We start from the raw sequence: 19059 nt of genomic DNA on the forward strand, positions 1-19059 counted from the left end.
GGAAAAGAAATCTCTCCTGATGCCTTTTGTCCCATCTGCAAGGAGTTCCTGTGCTCCAACTGTGCCCGAGTACACAGAAACATGAAGCTGACTAAGAGCCACGCCCTCCTAGACAAGAGCAGTATGCCATCCTAATTTCACGTCGAAAAGAGTGAGGAGGAGAATTTTATAGAAAACTGCCAACGCCATGGTAAAGAGTTTGTAAAATATTTCTGTCCCAACCATAACGAACTCCTGTGTGGCAATTGCGTAGTTGAGAAAATGCATCGCTCATGTGATATTGACAAAATTTCTCAAGTGGCAAAGCAATACAAATAGGGCCCTAAATTCAACAGTCAAAAGACAGGACTTGTCCAGATAGTCAGAGACATCCGCGAGCCCTTTAACAACATACAATCGAGCACAAACTCAGTTGAAGAAGATGTTCTTACCAATATCAGCGAGCTTCGCAAGTTTAGAAAAGAAATAAACCAATAACTTGCTGAAAGGGAAAGAGAAATTCAAGCAGAAATTGACGAAAAGAAAAAGACATCTAATTTGATTCTTAATGAACAGAAGTCGAAATGCCAAGACATAAAAACAGCCTGTGAGAACATTTTGTCCGACCTTCAAACTCAAGAGTCCAACAAGATCTTGTTCATATCAGGAAGAAATGCCTTGAAAGAGCTGACCAGTCTCCAGACAACACTGAATGACGTATGCTGCAAGAGGAGAGTTCCCCGGTACCAATTTCACAGAGATCCATATACTGAACAGTTCTTGGCCTCCATCACAGCCATGGGTATATTGAAAAAAATGGATTCAGTGAACAGCATAACCGGCAACAGGAACTAAAGCAGCAACAAGAGCAGGAAGCAACACAGGCACACTCGACACCCCAGAAAGGTATTTATACAACCACTGGCTTAACTTGATATTACATAAATTGTAACACCCCATGTAAACATTCTTTTCTTAGGAAATGCAAACTTACTTTGAAATGATAAATTGGTGAATAGCGTTCGATTTGGAGTTATTTAATCACGGCCGAAAGTCCTAGACACACAGTATAACAAACCTGAACGTCAAACAATGTTCTATCCAAAAGCAAGTTTGTAAAACACCACATACAAAGGGTATGAATATGAAGTAGCGTTAGGAATTCAACGCAAACGTGCATATTCCGACCAACAAGGCCCTTATCCCTGAATGCGTGATGCAAAGTCTGACTCCGTCAGTTTGATATATACTTTCGATCAAGTTGAATCAGCGCGGGGTTTTCAGCTTCCATCCGTGACGGATCATGCATGCAGTTTTTAAAAATAACAAAAAACGGAACAGTTGTGAACATAAATCTATATGCCATAATGATAAAATCAGCCCATTAAATTGTTTTCTACTTTTAAGTCTATGGTATACATGTATATCCTCGTCAAAAATGAAACGATAGCGGCAAACAAAATTCTTCTACTGTTTTCAGAAATGTTTGTGTAATTATATTGACACATTGTGTACTTTAAATCAATATAACATATTTGAACCATAGTTTTTAATGTAAAAGGAAATCAAAGTAATAAGTTTACGAGTTCCAATGATATGTTATAATTAGTTTTAAATCCATAACATGGATGTGTATGATAAACACGGACAGAGAGTGTACTGCAGACCCAAACATGGCTGATGAAAAAAAGTGATAGAAATATTTTCCCCATGTAATTCTCTGTCAAACTTGTAATCGGGCTGCACGGACGCCACAGTGGCGTCTTTAACTTCCGTGAATACTTACTAATTAACGAACAAAAAGGTTTAGATATTCTTATTTGCATGTTATTGTCAATTATGTTATCTGCGTGATCTAACTTATTAAGCCACACTTAGGGAAGTACCGCATACCAGACACAAAAGGGTGTGATTATGTCATCTGACAACAAATTGTTTATAGATGCATCCGTTAAACAGCCACTAAACGAGAAGCCTACACTTTTTCGATCCATCTGTCATGATGGATACATGCGAGTATATATATTTTGTTTTGCTATTTATCTATTCTGAGTGTGGGGGTCTACATAAAAAATGTCATAAATACGTCATGCACTGTACAAATCATATTCAAGGCTTCATTAAAAACAGCTTAATAACATAGAATTTAAATGCAGTAAACGATGACCAACCTCATTTGCGTAGCAATAAAGTGATGATATAAGTTTTCCAGAATTAAAAAAAAGTTTATTGAATGGAAATAAGTATAGGTTTTCCACAATTAAAAAAAAACGTTTGTGTTAATGGAAATATTGTTTTACCTATAACTATTTCATTTCTCTAATTTCCATTTCACGATTAAATCACATGTAGAAATGGAAATATGTCGCTGTTGGATAGATGGTGGAAGTGGTTTCACATTTTTATACAATGAACCGAATACGCCATTGACAATCTCGTTGTTTCAACACCCAACATTTTACTAGCTTTATTTCCCTTGGAAGTGCTGTTTTAACGTTATAGTAGGACTTATGCAGAAATCTTTGGAAATAATAAGTGCAAATTAAACAACTTAATATGCCGGAATTGCTGTTCGTGATGCACTACCGACTTCAATTACCGTGCAAGGTTAAACGTGATGTCCATCAGATATCACTATGCATGCACGGATAATCGTGTTGGCCTCCGGGTTTTACTAACCGTGTAAAGAATATCGTGATGTTCTTCGAACTTAACTAACCCTGCACGGATAATCGTGATGGCCTCATGACTTTACTAACCGTGTAAAGAATATCGTTATGTCCTTCGAACTTAACCTACCCTGCACGGATAATCGTGATGGCCTCCGCACTTTACTAACATTCATCCACTGAGTACAGCTAAACTACTTTTCTGACATGACATGGTTTCCTCCTATCAAAATGTTCATATATTCATGGAAGTTCACTGTTTTATTAAAAACACCAACCGTTTTTAAGTTTAAAGATCAGTAGCAGGAGCCTATTTTTCTAATTTTCTCTGTTTCGTCTTCTTTCTATATATCTTATCTCATATTGTTCTTTACATTTCTTTTTCTTCATGTCATTTTATAACAATACAAATTTATATTGATAAAAACTACCTTTGATATTACAACACATTTGCTTGGTATTTAATTTGACGTTTTGGGAGAGGGCCGTAACTGATGTTGGTATAACTCGCGGCCCGATCACATTGCATGTCAGATAATCACTCATTTGCTTTAAATAAAGTATATATATGATCCAGTTGTATTGATTTATTGTCAACATACATGCAATAAACTATTATTAAACTTTAACTTTACTAACCGTGTAAAGAATATCGTGATGTCCTTCGAACTTAACTAACCGTGCACTGATAATCGTGTTGACCCCAGATTAACAAACCGTGAATGAATGATCGCAATGTCCTTCGAAATTCACTAACCGGATAATTCCGATGCCATTCGTACTTAACTTACCGAGAACGGATAATTGCGATGTCCTTCGAACTTTACTAACCGTGCACGGATAATCGTGGTGGCATTCGGACTTCACTGACAATTGACGGATAATTGTGATGACCTTTATACTTCACTAACTGTTGATGGATATCGCGATTGCCTTCGGACTTTAATAACCGTGCACTAATAATCGTCATTGCCTTCGGACTTCACTAACTGTTGATAGATATCGTGATTGCCTTCCGACCTCACTAACCGTGCACTGACCAGATGTTTTCCAGAACCGATGAACCGCACTACTCAAACGTTCAATCCTTTTATAATATTTTAGAATATCAAAATTAAATTAAATCTTGCTTAGTGTTTAGCGCTCAACGTTATGCAAATGCCTTTATCTTATCCAATCCGCACTAACAGGCTTTTAAAAATATCACGTAATACAACCAATTAATGACTTCGTGTAAATGTAGAGGTCGTTTTCGTTTCAAAATGAAAATTTTACGGTTGTAATGTACTCGAATGACTTTGGTTGTCAGAGCTGTTATAATTGAATAAATGTGAATCTGTCCGACAATCCCATTAACAAAGGCATGAGCGCGAACACTGAAATGTTATATTACCGTAGTGGAAAACTTGTTTGAGTCTCAATATAATAGAATCATAATCTAAATATTTCTCAAACAATGCATGTTTAAAACTATTTTGGTTACACATTTCGTTTGACTCTGATAGCAAACACATAAACACTAACCTTTGGTATTGCCTTAGGTAGACTTATTTAATTCATTCTTACGGAATACATATGGCCTTCATTCTTATGTTTTTCATCAGTATATCAGTTTGCTCTGAGCAATGTTTTGATTCTCATTTATAAGTGTTAACACAAATTTTCGTTTATCTTAATGGACATCTTCAGAACGCATGTTAATCAATTCCATGTAACATATCTTAGACTAGCTAATTGCTCTAGCAAATTTTAATTTTACATACAACATAAAAGTTTTCATTTAGTCTCACTCACACCTTTTTGTTTATAAATCTGAAATAATATTATAGAAGAGCAATTTATGTGTCACATAAATTATAAGAACACTTAAATCAATAACAATTTTAATACTTAAAATACGTGTAATTAAGGAATATTACATACCACTGAGGGTATTTTTATAGTGCCTTTGATGTGTTTTCTTGAACAAATCTAATAATGTTTACTTTCGAAAAAAATGTCAAATTACAAGCAGCACTCACCATATTGTATGACCTCAGTGGTCCAAATTATTTTGTTGGCGAGGTCCTGACCGGCCAAAAGCATGATATGGACCGCTGACATCGTAAAGACTGTCTATTGAAATACATTGATATACGGACCGATCAACTTTATATAAACAAAGAAGGGACACATTTATGCAAGGTATAATAATAATAATAATAATAATAATAATAATAATAATAATAATAATTTTGATACAAAAGAACATTATTATTATTATTATTATTATTATTATTATTATTATTATTATTATTATTATTATTGTGTGTCATATTATTATGGCTGAGCCAAACTTTACAGCTTCAATGATTTAACTTGTTCTGCTTGATTTCAGTCCCCTTGCATGGCAGCACAGACCTAAGCCGGGCCAAGTTAAGCAGGCAGTCTGACATTCCAGTGAAGACAACACGTGATAAACATAACATCTTCCTAACCAGTGTGGCCTTCTTGCCCGGGGACAGGTTGCTACTTTCAGATAGCATCAAAACTTCAGTAAAGCTATTGGATACTGAAACCAACACAGTGGTGTCGCAGGTGAAACTGCCAGGTGTACTATGGGATATGTGTCTCCTGCCCGGGGACAGGGTAGCTGTTACTCTGCCTTAGAAGGGGAAAATACAGTTTCTGACAAATAAGGGTAAAGTCTTACTACAAGATATTGTTGAATTAGGTGGAAAGTGTCATGGAATAGATGTATGTGATGACAACTTGGTAGTGTCCTTTATCGATCCATGTAAGGTTGTGTTGATGGGCATGAAGGGAAAGGTGAAGATCAGTGTGAACAAAAAACAGCAGAAGAAGACGTTTGTTTATGCATCCTGTGTATCTGACTGTCACCAGAGAGAGCCACAAACCACAATATATGTATCAGACTGGGGCACCAACACCATCACCATGCTAAGCACTTCTCTACAGGTCCTCAAGATCTTTCAGGACGCTTCACTGCCTAGACCACGCGGCCTGAGAGCCGTGGGGAAAAACAAACTGCTCGTGTGTGTGGAGGACAGTAACAACATCATGTTTCTAGTTACGTCAACAGGCAAGCTAACCCAACTGCTGGGTGAAGGAGAGGGGATAGAGAGTCCATACAGTGTGGCTTACTGCTCCCTGAAGAAGAGATTATATGTTACCTCTAAACCAATCTCTCTAAAACCAGAACTGAACGACTTTGTGAAAGTGTTCAAAGCTACGTAAAAAATCGTATTTTGTTGCTAAACACATGGTTACTATTTCGTACATCTTGTGGCTGTGATTTTGGAATTCGAAAACTGAACAAATAGTTTACGGAGAATATCTTGATCTTATATTAGAAATTTATCAAACCATAAAGACAGCAGCTTGTGACAATGATTCTCGACTGAAGAACTCTGAAGAAGTTTATCATTTTTTATTACGAATGTAACACCACATATGGACATAAGCCAATGATTTGGAAACAATGAATCCGGAAAAGGAAGCTTTGATGGAGGTCATGTTAACAGGATCACATGAAGTAAAATATAAAATTTGACATTATTAATTGGCCAAAAGGTCAAAGATGAAATAATGTGAAAGACAACTATAACAACAGTGTGCTCATCATTCATCACAAATGCTTAGAATTCGCATTTTAAAGACATCCCACATGCATTGTACAGTTAAACTGAATGTTCTTTAGTTTAAAATTTAGTTTAAGTGTACAAAAAATACGGTGGATCGGATGTGTCGCCTGTCCGGAACTTTAAAGGTGAATGTGACCTTAACCATTGACGTACTGACTATAAAATAAGGTTCGTCCTCTCAATGATCAAAAAGAAGTCTAGAACAAGTCACTCAAAATCTACTGACGCGCGGACGACAGCGCAAAATAAAGCTATCCCCTCCAAGCGACAGTCTAAGTGTATACAATGTTGAAATACAAATCATCAAGCAAGCTCCAAACATGCGGCTTTGCAAAAAAATATGTGTACAAGAAGAAATTTACCTTAAGAAACCTTAAACACATAATCCCTAAACCAAGTCCCGAGCAGAGATAGCTTCAGTTTTGCTACGAAAATGAATACGATGATAGTTATATTAATATTATTGGGAACATATGTATTTGTAATGCGGAAGATCTACTTAGTGTATCTAGTAATAAGATCGTTAACCTATTACATTGAGTTGGAATGTTTACAAGTCCAACAACTGTCAGTCTTTCTATAGATGTATTTCAAATAATTATCTATGTATTTCATCATAGCAATTATAGATAAATATAAACATTAAATTATTGTTATTTCCTTGTTGTCAGAGATTGTTTTCTTTTAAAATATTTGCACTTGCATTTTTAATAGTTTAAAGCTGCACTCTCACAAATTGAAAGAATAGAACATATTTCATTTGTTTCGAAAACTGCCGAAGAGCTTATCTTTTCTTTGAGCGTTAGTGCTTAAAATATCAATTTTTGCACATAAATATAAAAAAAACTACAATCCGATCCTTTTTCAGCAGTCTAATATCACTATTTTCCAGACAAAAACTGGCTTATTCAACAACAAAAAGGAAAGATGTTGTCAACATGGTCAATATGTGTGAGTACAGCTTTAATCCTTCAAGTTACTAGGAATGAAAACAAATATTATAAAATTGGTGACTTTCATAAACTATCGACGTAAAAATACGTACATTTGTTAACCTGACTATATTTTTGTTGTTTTGTGTTGTTTCCACAATTATATATGTTTCATGTATTTGTAATTATTCAGAATATATAGTTGAAGTAATTTGGTATCTATCGATATGTTTATAACTCTTATTTTCATAATATGTTTTGATTCATTATATATGCTTCATGTATTTAATATTGATTATCATTTTGTACATTGAAATAAGTATATACTGATAACTCTTCCTTGTTTATATGTTTTGATGCATGCTCTCCATAACATTTTGTTTTCTATTATGTATGTATGATACATTTTGTTAATCATATTATAATATAATGTATGACGCCAATTTAAATTTCAATTTGATATTGCCTATTTAAAATGTATATATTTAATCTCATTTTGATGGTTGATTAAATATGCGGTGAAGTCCAATAGACTATACTTTACTTGAATTTCGTGACTTATAACTTGGAAAAAAACATGCAACGTAATAAATGACTATACGATGCAGATTACTATTAAATATTTATGATATAATCAACTAATAAAATCAAGAAATACATATATTATCAACATTACATATATAATGGACAGATTGATAAGCTGAACAATATTATGTGGATTACAATAGCTCTGAGACGAGTAAACCCATATAAATTATCATTCAAATAACATATATTAGAGAAAAACAATGTCCAAGAAAATTGAAACCTTTGAAATATCTTCTTTTATTAATCAACATAATAAGAAGTCATCTTTATTATCTCTTTCTTCCTCAGGATCGGAAAAAAATTCAGGTAAATCAAGAGACTGGCAATATCATCTACCAACAAGGGTAGCAAATTTTGAAGCCGCTCTTGACTCTCTCGAAAGAAATCCAAAAGGACCACGTGTTCCTCGTAATCCAAACTGCCATCGGCATTGCGTCTTTGTCGCTGCCGACGAGGTTTTGGCTCATATTTTTGTCAATCTGGATTTATGTGTACGTAAAAACACTAACAATGTCATATTCCCTTTGTCAATATTTTCAAATGAAATGTCCTACATTCACAACGATATCTCTATAACGAGTGGGGTTGTTGTTAGCCATCTTGTATGTCTTTAGTTCTAACCGTCACTATTTCTTAATATGTGCTCGTCCCATTAAAAACAGAACTAACTTACACATGCGAGCAGCCAATGGATATTAATAAAAATATTGTTACTAAAGATTATTTAAGTGTGTGTATGTTTGCAAATTGTTCATTATATTTTAACGAACATGCATTGTTGCCAATAAGGAATGCCTATCGAAAACAAAGTAACAAGCAGGTAGTACAAATAAAAACACACGTTACCAACGTGCATTTCTCGTGAATGGTCCTTGGTTTAGAGGTTATACACTTAACTGTCAATCTAGGGGTCGCAGGTTTGATTCCCCGCCGCACCACTAAAACACTAATCGTCTTCCGGAAGGAAGGTTATATAGGTACCCCGTGTGGCAGAGGTTTACGGTGAATAATCAGGGTAACTCTAACCAGGATTACAGTATGTCGGTTCACTATGCTCCAAAATTATAAATGAGTCACAATCTTTTCGGAGCACTCGCCGAAGTGGCAAGGCCCAAGTGCAAGTATAAATAAGCACACACACACACACACACACACACACACACACACACACACACACTTTTTTGCAAGCCAACCTACATTTGCATTTGAGAGAGTGATTGAAATTAAGGTTTTACCCACGCAATTACTCGGGTTGTAGGTGCGGTTACTTCAAAAAGAAAGTATATAGACACTCAAAGCGATGAATACCTTTCAACAGAATAAAGAAGGAATCATTACTAATATAAGTTGACTCCATTTTCATTTAAAAAAACAACAACAAATAAACTTTATATGAATACATTTAATATGATAATAGAAGTAACTGAATGTTAACACAATTATTATTCTTTATTTGATTGTTTTAAGAAATGGTTAAATTTGATTATGTTTAATTCTACGCGTGTTTTGCCTCTCGTTGGTTCGCCAATTATAACATAACTATATTGTGAATCTGCGAACCGTTCAATGCCTAATGGGGAGTTAATGCGTACGAGCACACAAAAGGGGTTACAACTTCATTATTTAATTAGTATTAACAAACACGGTAATGCTATATCTGTAATGATACGCTGTAAAGTAAAACTTTATAACAACAGGTACATTCATGTAATCTGTTTTTTGTACAAAATATCGGAAAATAAAGATCAATAGCCTTTTATTAAAATAAATACCTTTAAGTGCATGACTGATCTTTGAGCGTGGTAAACCAAGTCATAGAACGAGAAAAGAACATTAAACTTCAAATCTTCAATCAGGAAGTCGCAAGTGTCTTTAAAGAATGTTTTTCAATTCATGTCTATTTTCTAATTTGAAGTTGTTGTGTTCCATACCAGAATAAATTTGTGGGAAAAACTGGAATCAAGTAAGTTAATATTGCTTCATATCATTGCAAATTCTCATTGACTCATCTAAATAATTAATATATTAAACTGTATTTATCTCGCTCTTTTATTTCAGAATTTGATATCTTTATATGTTCAAAGATAATCCTTTGGAATGTTTAATTCATAAATTATAAAACAACGACAGAGTTAACTGAACTAAATGTGTTTGTATATAATAATTTTTGACTAAAGCATATAAATGGGAGAGGCAACCCTTGAAAAATCCAAGTTGACTATATTTTACACCAAAATGTACAATTCAGACTATTAGACAAAGCGTTGCTTGGACAAAGACCTACACACACGCTTTAGTGCCCAATCATTTTTTGTTCCTTTTAAAGGAGGCGCATGATGGAAGTTGTGCGAACCTCCGGTGTGCACCACATGTACATGATAGCAGTTAACCATTTCTGGTCTGCATGTATCAGAGAGCACAAGTTCGCAGTTTCGCCAAATTCTTAAACATGTTTCCCTCTCTTACGTCAGATCTGCCCTTGATCCGCATGCAACAAGGAGCACGTTTCAGTTTTGCCTCTCCCCAACCATGTTTAAGATCCCCCCCCCCCCCGATCTAAAAAAGTACATTATTTAGGTTCAAATGAAATGAGAATTAGCCTTTATTAAACTAACAATTATTAAGAGCTACGTGGCCATTATCCACTTAATAAAGCGCCGAAACATCGCTATTTATTTTTGAATATGATGAAATTATATGCATTGTTTTTGTTTAGATTGTTAAAGTCAGATAGGAACAACACGATTTTGCATCAACTTAGATTGTGCGCCTTTATTACTCTGCTGCTGGGGTGAATATATCGCTTAGAATAATTACGGTTATTGGTCATGTTGAAAGTTGCGCCCTATTCTCAATTGCGGCCCTTAGCTCTAAAATCTAAAAAGAACCCAATCCTTTTATGTGCACTGCAATAATCTATTTTCATTTAGGCTAAATGTGTTTGTTTTAACTCGAAGTCTTTACTGACTATCGTCTTCAGCCAGTGTGTAGGACTCAAAACTCAAGATTGCAAACCTTTGGACGAAGAGCAACAATAGAAAGACGGGCAATAAATTTCGCAAATACAGTGTTTAACAATCAATTACATATTTGTGTTAAACAAAAAAACTACATAAAAGAAATCATAACAATAAATAATTTGCTTTTCAGCGTGTGAGTCTCATGGCGCAACAACTTGTATCAGGCAAATATAACATTGCCACATAAATATTGTAAGTATACGTTTATTGATATATCTAAATAACTAGATTTAAATCTTTTTTGTTTAATAATTATAAAAATAATATAATTTTGATTTGTTCTATATTAAAAGACAGCAAATAATATTTTATTTGACTTCCGCTTGTCTATACAATGGTATATGATTAATCTAGAAATAAAAATAAACACGCACTAGTGGACCCATGGTTAAGGATGTAATAGTTACTTTTGACCCCGTTAAATATCAACCCCTGGGTTCAATTTTTAAACTGATGACCGATTATTTTTAGCGTTGGAAACTGACCACGACCGTCAATTAATACGCCTTTGTCGCATGAAAAGTTGACCTTCATTTCAAACGAATAAAGGCTAGTATTCAATATAAGACTAAGCCAATCTTATGGTCAAACGTCGTTGGAAGAATACATTGTAGATGTTTGTTATCATATCAAGCAATCCGACTAGCTATATCAGATTTAAATCCAAGTGAAAACCTCCCCATCTATTATCGATACATTGTGTATCGTTAAAAAGCGACTTCTATAGTTGCATATGAGTAACTCATTTTCTGAATTTTTAGTAGATAACTTTTAGTAAAACGTGTCAAGCTGAAAACCCCCCTGTTATTTTGCTAAGTCAACAGCCATACATCTACCTTTAATAGTAAAATATATGCCTTTGATGCTGTTTAACTATTGATTGAAATGGGTTTTTTTAATATTATATTTGGCTTTTTTTTTTTAAACATTTTTACTTAAAGTTAACAGAGAATACAGTTTTAGTTTTAGTTTTTGTTTAAACTGCCAAGACGTGAACCATTTTTTTGCGTACTTTTTCTATTGATCACCGCAGTCTATTGTTCGACTTAAATAGCTCGTAAACACATGAATAAGTGCAATGCAAATTAAACATAAAAGATTTATGTAAAAGAATACTCGGTGGCTCAATGATTTCAGATACATTAACAATGGTTTATAACTATATACACAAATGCCAACGTAGACAAATGGTGTCTGGTAATGTCTGCAAAACCTGCTAATTTATGTTTAATGTCCTTATTCATTATGATTTTTTTGAGGATATCTTTGGCAAGCATTTCTTTTGTATTTTATTAACTGCTTGTATTGTTAAAAAGGCATACACCGTGAATACCTAATATCTATTATTTTGCTTTTCTAAATGTTATTTCTTAACGAATCATTAATTATTAAAGCAAATTTGGTTGAATGGTCACGATTTAATCCGGACCTTGCTGGTTCCATTCCTTGCTCCACAACTAGCGTATCAGTGGTCTAAAACAGAGTTTACATCACTAGTATTCGTACATAAGTAACCAGTGATGTCTGTGAATCTTTGATCCATTATATTAATCGTCGGTGGATTTCAATGCATCTAAATTCCATGATTACAAACCGGGCTTTGAAAATTTAGTTTCGAACTCAGGTTTGGCCTTACGTGAATAGAAGCTAGCTAGGAAGATTGCCGGAGTGTGTGGTTCTTTCCACAGAGAACACCCTAGGATCTGTACTCTCAGATCTTTATTTTATTTTCTATCAACCGCTAATTCTTCACCCAATTACCGATCACAATTTAAGACTAACCAGTTTTCACCAACCTATGCGACCCGGGATCGATTCCCGAGTTGGGCGCATGTGAGTTTTGTGTGTGGTCGCCAAGCCGGGCAAGTGGGGTTATTACGGATAATCCAGTTGGTTGTTCCCACAATACAATATACCAACTCCGGCATTCGATAGTGACAATAAGAGTGAAATTATATAATAACTGTTTTTACATTCGTTGTAAAAAATATGTTTATGCTAAAAACTAGTTTGATCAAAGTTAAATGTTTAAATGTTTTAAAAGTATTCTTCGCCATGTATGTGTATACGCCTTCTGGCTAACAGTGATATCTGGACTTGAGTACATGTCCAAACTGTCGCCACACACCATGTGCATTCTTTAACGTCAGATCCACCTCTGGTCCGTCTGCAACAGTGATCAAATGTTCGAAGTATCCCCAATCCATCATGTGCCCTATCTTATGTCAGATCCCACCCTCATTCGTCTGCAAATGTGAGCGCATGCTCGAAGTGTCCCGACCCCTAAGTATTGTTATCTATTTGTATCAATCTTTATGTCTAACACATATAACTGGATTTGAGTTCAATTCAAAAGTGTTGCCCCACCCAAAGTTCTGAGCTCTTACGTAAGATCCGCCACTGACCTTTCTGCAACAGTGAACTCATTTTCAAAGCCTCCCCATCCCATCATGAGTCCAGGACCGCCCTTGATCTGCATGTTACAGTGATCACTTCTTCGCAGTCTTCTCTCCTCATAATAAACTCCTTCTACAGTCATTTCAACCCCTGATACGCATGCAACAATGATGCAAGTTCAAAGTCTTTTAACACGATAATGTCCCTCTTCTTGCGTCAGAATAACCCATGATCAGCATTCAACAGGAAGCACATGTTTACAGTTTCTCCACCACAGTGTGCTTCTCCGCCTACGTGGATCTGTCCCTAATCCGCACATTCGTAGTCCTCTCTCACAATATACACACCTCCTACTCCAGAGCAGCATACAACAGTGATCACATGCTCGCCACAACAATGTGCCCCCCTCCTCCCATAACGAAGCACTCCAGCCCCGATATGTGGTACTCACTATCTGAAATTCGGCTCATAAGCGTTCATAAGATCTATCCCTGATCCACATGCAACAATGAGCACTTTTTAAATTTCGACCTGCCCCACTATGTGCCTCTCTAACGTCACAAAATATCGATCGACTCCCAGCATTCGCCCATTTTTAATGTCAGAGCCGCCCCTGATATGTATACAGCGGTGAACACATGTTTGATGTCCTCCCCAATAAATGTGACCCCCCTGTAACGTCATATCCGCCCCTGAGCCGAATGCAAAATTGAGTACATGTTCGAAGTCTTCCCAAGCAAGCATGTGTCCCCTAACGTCATGACAGGCCCTGATCTAAATGCTACAGTAAGCACTAGTTTGAAGTCCTCACACTTTATGTGAATCCCCATAATATTGGAGCTGCCCCTGATCCGCATGCAATAGTTCGAAATCTCCTAAACCCTTCAGGTGCCCGCCTATTATGTCATTGCCAATCATAATTTGTGCAAAAAGTATACAGAAAAACCCAAATAGGTTTCCTTCGTGTCCACTTTCTATTCTGAAGTGTTTTTGTTCTATTATAGGCTTTAAACAGGCCTGAATCTGTGAGAGAACCGGCATCTAGAAGAAACAGACAATTTCATAGAATTGTAAGTTTTCGTATAAATAAATCTAAATAGCTAGTCGCTTTCATTAGTTTTCAACTCGTACTCTAATTTAGATTTTGATATCTTTAGCAAGGACCAAACACCTCGTTGGGAGACAAAATGTTTCGCTTCTTAGGGTAGGTGGAGTATGTTGAAAGAAGCGCCTCACCCCGTTGTACCTCTTATGTGCCGCCAATATGCGTCCCTCACTAATTGTAAGCCATCTCTGATTGGCATTAAACTGTGAACAAATATTAAAAATTTCAACACCCATCCACCTCGAACCCCCTCTTATCATCAGATAAACCCCTGATTTGCAAGCAACAGTAAGCATATGTTCGAAGTTTACCCCTTTCCAATGTCCATCCTTCTAACGCCAGATCCGCTCCTGATCTGCATGCAACAGTAAGCACACGGTCAAACTGTTGACACCCTCTCCACTAATTACCCCTTTAACATCAGATCCACCCCTGGCCTGCATGACAGAGTAAATACTTGTTTAAAGTTTCCCACTCCCACCATATAACCTCTCCCGCTTTCTTCGAATCAAACCCTAATTCGCATTCAACAATAAACACATGTCCGACGTTAAGCACCAACATTATTTACCCCCCCCCCCCCTCCTCAAACTTCAGGCTCGTCCCTGGTCCGAATGCAATAGTGATCAAAACGTGTCTATACTTTTATGACAGAAATTTATACTAATTATACTGAGGTGAAGATATCGCTTAGGGTAACTTTGGTGTTTGGTCATGCGAAGTTGCGTCAAACCTCCAATATGAGGCACTCAATATATTAAATTCACCTCTAATCAGCATAAGCCCACAACCATGCCCCCCCTCTATTATAAGATCAATCCCTGATCCGCATTCGACAGGGAGGACATTTTCAAAGTTTCTCTCCTCTACCAAATATTTAACCTTATGACCCCTGTCATGACCTCCCATGATGCACGAATCTCTAACGTAAGATTCGACCCTGACCCTCATGCAACAGTGATCACAAGTGCGAAGTCTCCCTACCCCATCATGTACCCTACTCTTATATCAGATCGCCCCTGACTAGCATACACCAATGAATACATATCATCCCCACCACACCATGTGCCTTCTACTCTAACGTCAGAACCGCCTCTGGTATGCATGCAACAGTGAACACATGTTCAAAGTCTACCCCTAAAATAAGTCCGCACTAGCGTAAGGACCGCCACTAATCTACACGCAGTGAGTAAACGTTCAAAATCTCTCCAACCCCTCATGTGCCCAACTCTGACATCAGATCCACACCTGATCAGTATGAAACAGTCGACAAAAGGTTTCTAACTGCTTGACAACTCTCGTTTAAGTATATTTAACCAACAACGTGTTCATTAGTCGATAGTTTCTTTCTTCAAATTCTTTTTATTCATGTCCACTTTCAATTTTGAAGATAGTGTTGTTTTTGTTGTATCTACAGGCTCCGAACAAGACTTAATCTGTGGAAGTTACTGGCATCAAACAAGTCACATTTAGCTTCCTTGTATTGTAATTATATCCTTATTTCTGATAAATCTAAATAATTAGTGTACAGTTCGCAGTAAAATTCAGAGTTTGTTAATGCATTTGTAATCTTAAGGAATGTTAAAAGACATATTAAATTGTATATGATTGCATTTCGTTATTTTTGTATTTTCAAGCATATCTTTTAATAAGGGGGAGGTACCAGTGTTTTTGACGCATATATTACACCAGAATGAACCATTTTAGACCATAAAAGTTTTTCATGGGCTATGACTGCAACAACACGTTAAGACCCAAATTGGAGGAAGCGCCACATCCCTATGTGCCTCCTGCGTGCCTCACTAGTGTTAATCCATCCCTGAGGCACATGTAACAGTGAACACTTGTTGCAACTTTCGCGACAACCTCAACCCCTCTAACATCAGATCCGCCCTCTAAATGCATGCAAAAGTAAGCACATGATCGAAGTTTGGATCAGCCCATCCTCTCCACCATGTGTCCCCTCGTACGACAGAGACCCTCCCCTGATAAGCATGCAAAAAGTGCGCTAGTGTACATAGTTTCGACACCATCATTTTCCGCAACTTAAGTAAGAACTTTCACTGATTTGCATGTCAAAGTAAGCACAAATTTTCAAACGCTCACCCCTACCTCCACAACAACCTTAATATACCTTTAACGTTACATCCGCCTTTGATCAGCATGCAAAATGTTCGAAGATTCTCCTACCCAATCATGTGCTCATCTTCAACGTTAGATCCGTCCTGCATAAAACAGTCATTTAAGGTTTCTTCCGTTACATAACTGATTAAAAATGAAATATGGTGTATCACATGTATCACAAGTGATTTAAAAAAATCGTTGTATGCTGCAAAAACTGCTATTTATGGAAGAAAAGAATAAAAGTTATCTAGAAAAAATGTAGGTAAGAATGCCATATTTACTGATAAAACATTATCATTAAAAAAGGAATACGTCTAACCACTTGTCACCATTTTGTAGGATCCACACAAGAAATAATCTGTTAAAATGATTGAAAAGTGTTGGTTAAGCATATGCCATAATACTCCATATCATTGTCAGTATATTCTAAACGTCCCAGGACAAAACAGATTTTTTTTTCAATTGCCATGTTTGAAATATTAACAATCAGGAATCGAAAGTAAATTTAAAGTTATTTGAATACAGAGGTAGGATAATGTGCAGAAGAGGGTGCGCAATCTTAGGCTAGAAAGTTCTTGCTTGTAAAGGTGTGACTATTTGTTTCGGATCATTAGGTTTTAGCCCGCCCCACTTCCGCAAACATTGAAATTGATCTATTTCATGTAAGATCCATGCTTACAAACGAACGTCACGGTACATTGTCGGTATGTGTTATGAAGTAATAATAATTGTCTACTTGCATTAATAACAGTCATGTTATTTCTTTAAATGTTGAAGGCATTTTGAAAGATGGATGCTGTCCCAGGCAGGAAGGCTTCCAAGGCAACAGCCTCGGCCCCTGATCCCACATACTGCCAGCCATGTGCAGAAGACAGTAAACAAATACTTCCCGAAGCCTTCTGTCCCGACTGCAAGGAGTTTATGTGTTTCACCTGTGCTCGAGTGCATAGGAACATGAAGCTGACCAAGAGCCACGCCCTTCAAGACAAGAGCAGTATGCCATCCTCATTCCGGGGCGCAGAAAGTGGGGAGGAGAATTTTAAAGAAAAATGTCAGCGCCATGCTAAAGAGTTCATAAAATACTTCTGTCCGAACCATGACGAACTCCTGTGTGGAGACTGCGTAGTTGAGAAAATGCATCGCTCCTGTAATATTGACAAGATTTCGCAAGTGGCGAAACGATACAAGGAAGGCGCGGAATACAACAGTCTGAAGATAGGACTTAACCAGATGGTCGGTGACATTGGCGAGCTATTTAACAAAATAACGGCTAGCACGAAATCAATTGATGAACAAGGTCTTATTAATATCAACGAGCTTCGCAAGTTCAGAAATGAAATTAATCAGTACCTTGATAAGAGGGAAAGAGAACTTCTAGCAGAAATTGACGAGAAGAAAAGGAAATCCAAGTTGCTTCTGAATGAACAGAAGTCGAAATACCAAGACATAAAAACAGCCTGTGAGAACTTTTTGTCCGACCTTCAAACCCAAGAGTCCAACAACATCCAGCTGTTCATATCAGGAAGAAAGGCCTTTAAAGAGCTGACCAGTCTCCAGACAACACTGAATGACGTCTGCAACAAGAGCAGAGTTCCCCGGTACCAATTTCGCAGGGATCCATCAACTGAACAGTTGTTGGCCTCCATCACAGCGATAGGTAGATTGGAAAAGACTGATTCAGCTTCAACTAGTGAGCAGCAGAACCGGCAACAGGAACTAAAGCAGCAACAACAACAACAAGCAACACAGGCACACTCGACACCCCTGAAAGGTATTTATACAACCACTGGTGTAAACATTTTTTCCTTAGGAAATGCAAACTCACTATGAAACGATCAATTGGTGAATAGCGCACGTTTTTGAGTCCTAGATATGAATTATTACACATCTGAACGACAGACTGTGCTCCTACCACTGGTAAAGTACGAGTAGGTAAATATTTGTTATTTCTCTACAGCGTGTGTGTGTTTTTCTCCTTTGGAGCGGCTTTATTAAACATAAAATATAAGTTATGCACTATACAAATCATATTCATGGTTGCATAAAAAACAGTTGAATAATAAATATTTCAAATGCAGATAACGATGACAAATCTCATTTGCGTAGACATGCAGTGGTCATATAGGTTTTCTAGAATTATAAAATAGGCTAATGTTAATTTTAATGTTTTTTTTTACAAGGAATATTACTTTTTGATTTCCTACCTTTAAATATTTTAAACCCTTATTTTCCATTTTACGCATGCACGGATAACCGTGACGGTCTCTGTACGAACTCACTATGCACGGATAATTGCGATAGCATCTGGACTTACAAACCAATGCTAGGAATATCGCGATGTCATCTGCACTTACTTACCGTGCACGCATAATCGCGATGGCATCTGCACTTACTTACCGTGCTCGGATAATCGCGATGGCATCTGCACTTACTTACCGTGCTCGGATAATCGCGATGTCATCTGCACTTACTTACCGTGCACGGATAATCGCGATGGCATCTACATTTACTTACCGTGCACAGATAACCACGATGGCATCTGCACTTACTTACCGTGCACGGATAATCGCGGTGGCATCTGCACTTACTTACCGTGCACGC

General features: G+C 36.7%; 1 protein-coding gene across 1 annotated transcript in view; it reads left to right on the forward strand.

Annotated features, from left to right (window-relative positions):
* The first annotated feature begins 9620 nt into the window (after positions 1-9620).
* LOC128216307 (transcription intermediary factor 1-alpha-like) overlaps positions 9621-19059 on the forward strand; it is a 12545-nt gene continuing 3106 nt past the window's right edge. Inside the window, exons 1-4 of the mRNA XM_052922872.1 lie at positions 9621-9775; positions 10963-11024; positions 14234-14299; positions 17236-18229. Coding sequence (XP_052778832.1) covers positions 17248-18229 — 982 coding nt within the window. The 5' untranslated portion in view covers positions 9621-9775; positions 10963-11024; positions 14234-14299; positions 17236-17247. The remainder of the gene's footprint in view (positions 9776-10962; positions 11025-14233; positions 14300-17235; positions 18230-19059) is intronic.

This window comes from Mya arenaria, chromosome 14 (genome assembly GCF_026914265.1).
Source record: "Mya arenaria isolate MELC-2E11 chromosome 14, ASM2691426v1".
NCBI classification, from domain to species: domain Eukaryota; kingdom Metazoa; phylum Mollusca; class Bivalvia; order Myida; family Myidae; genus Mya; species Mya arenaria.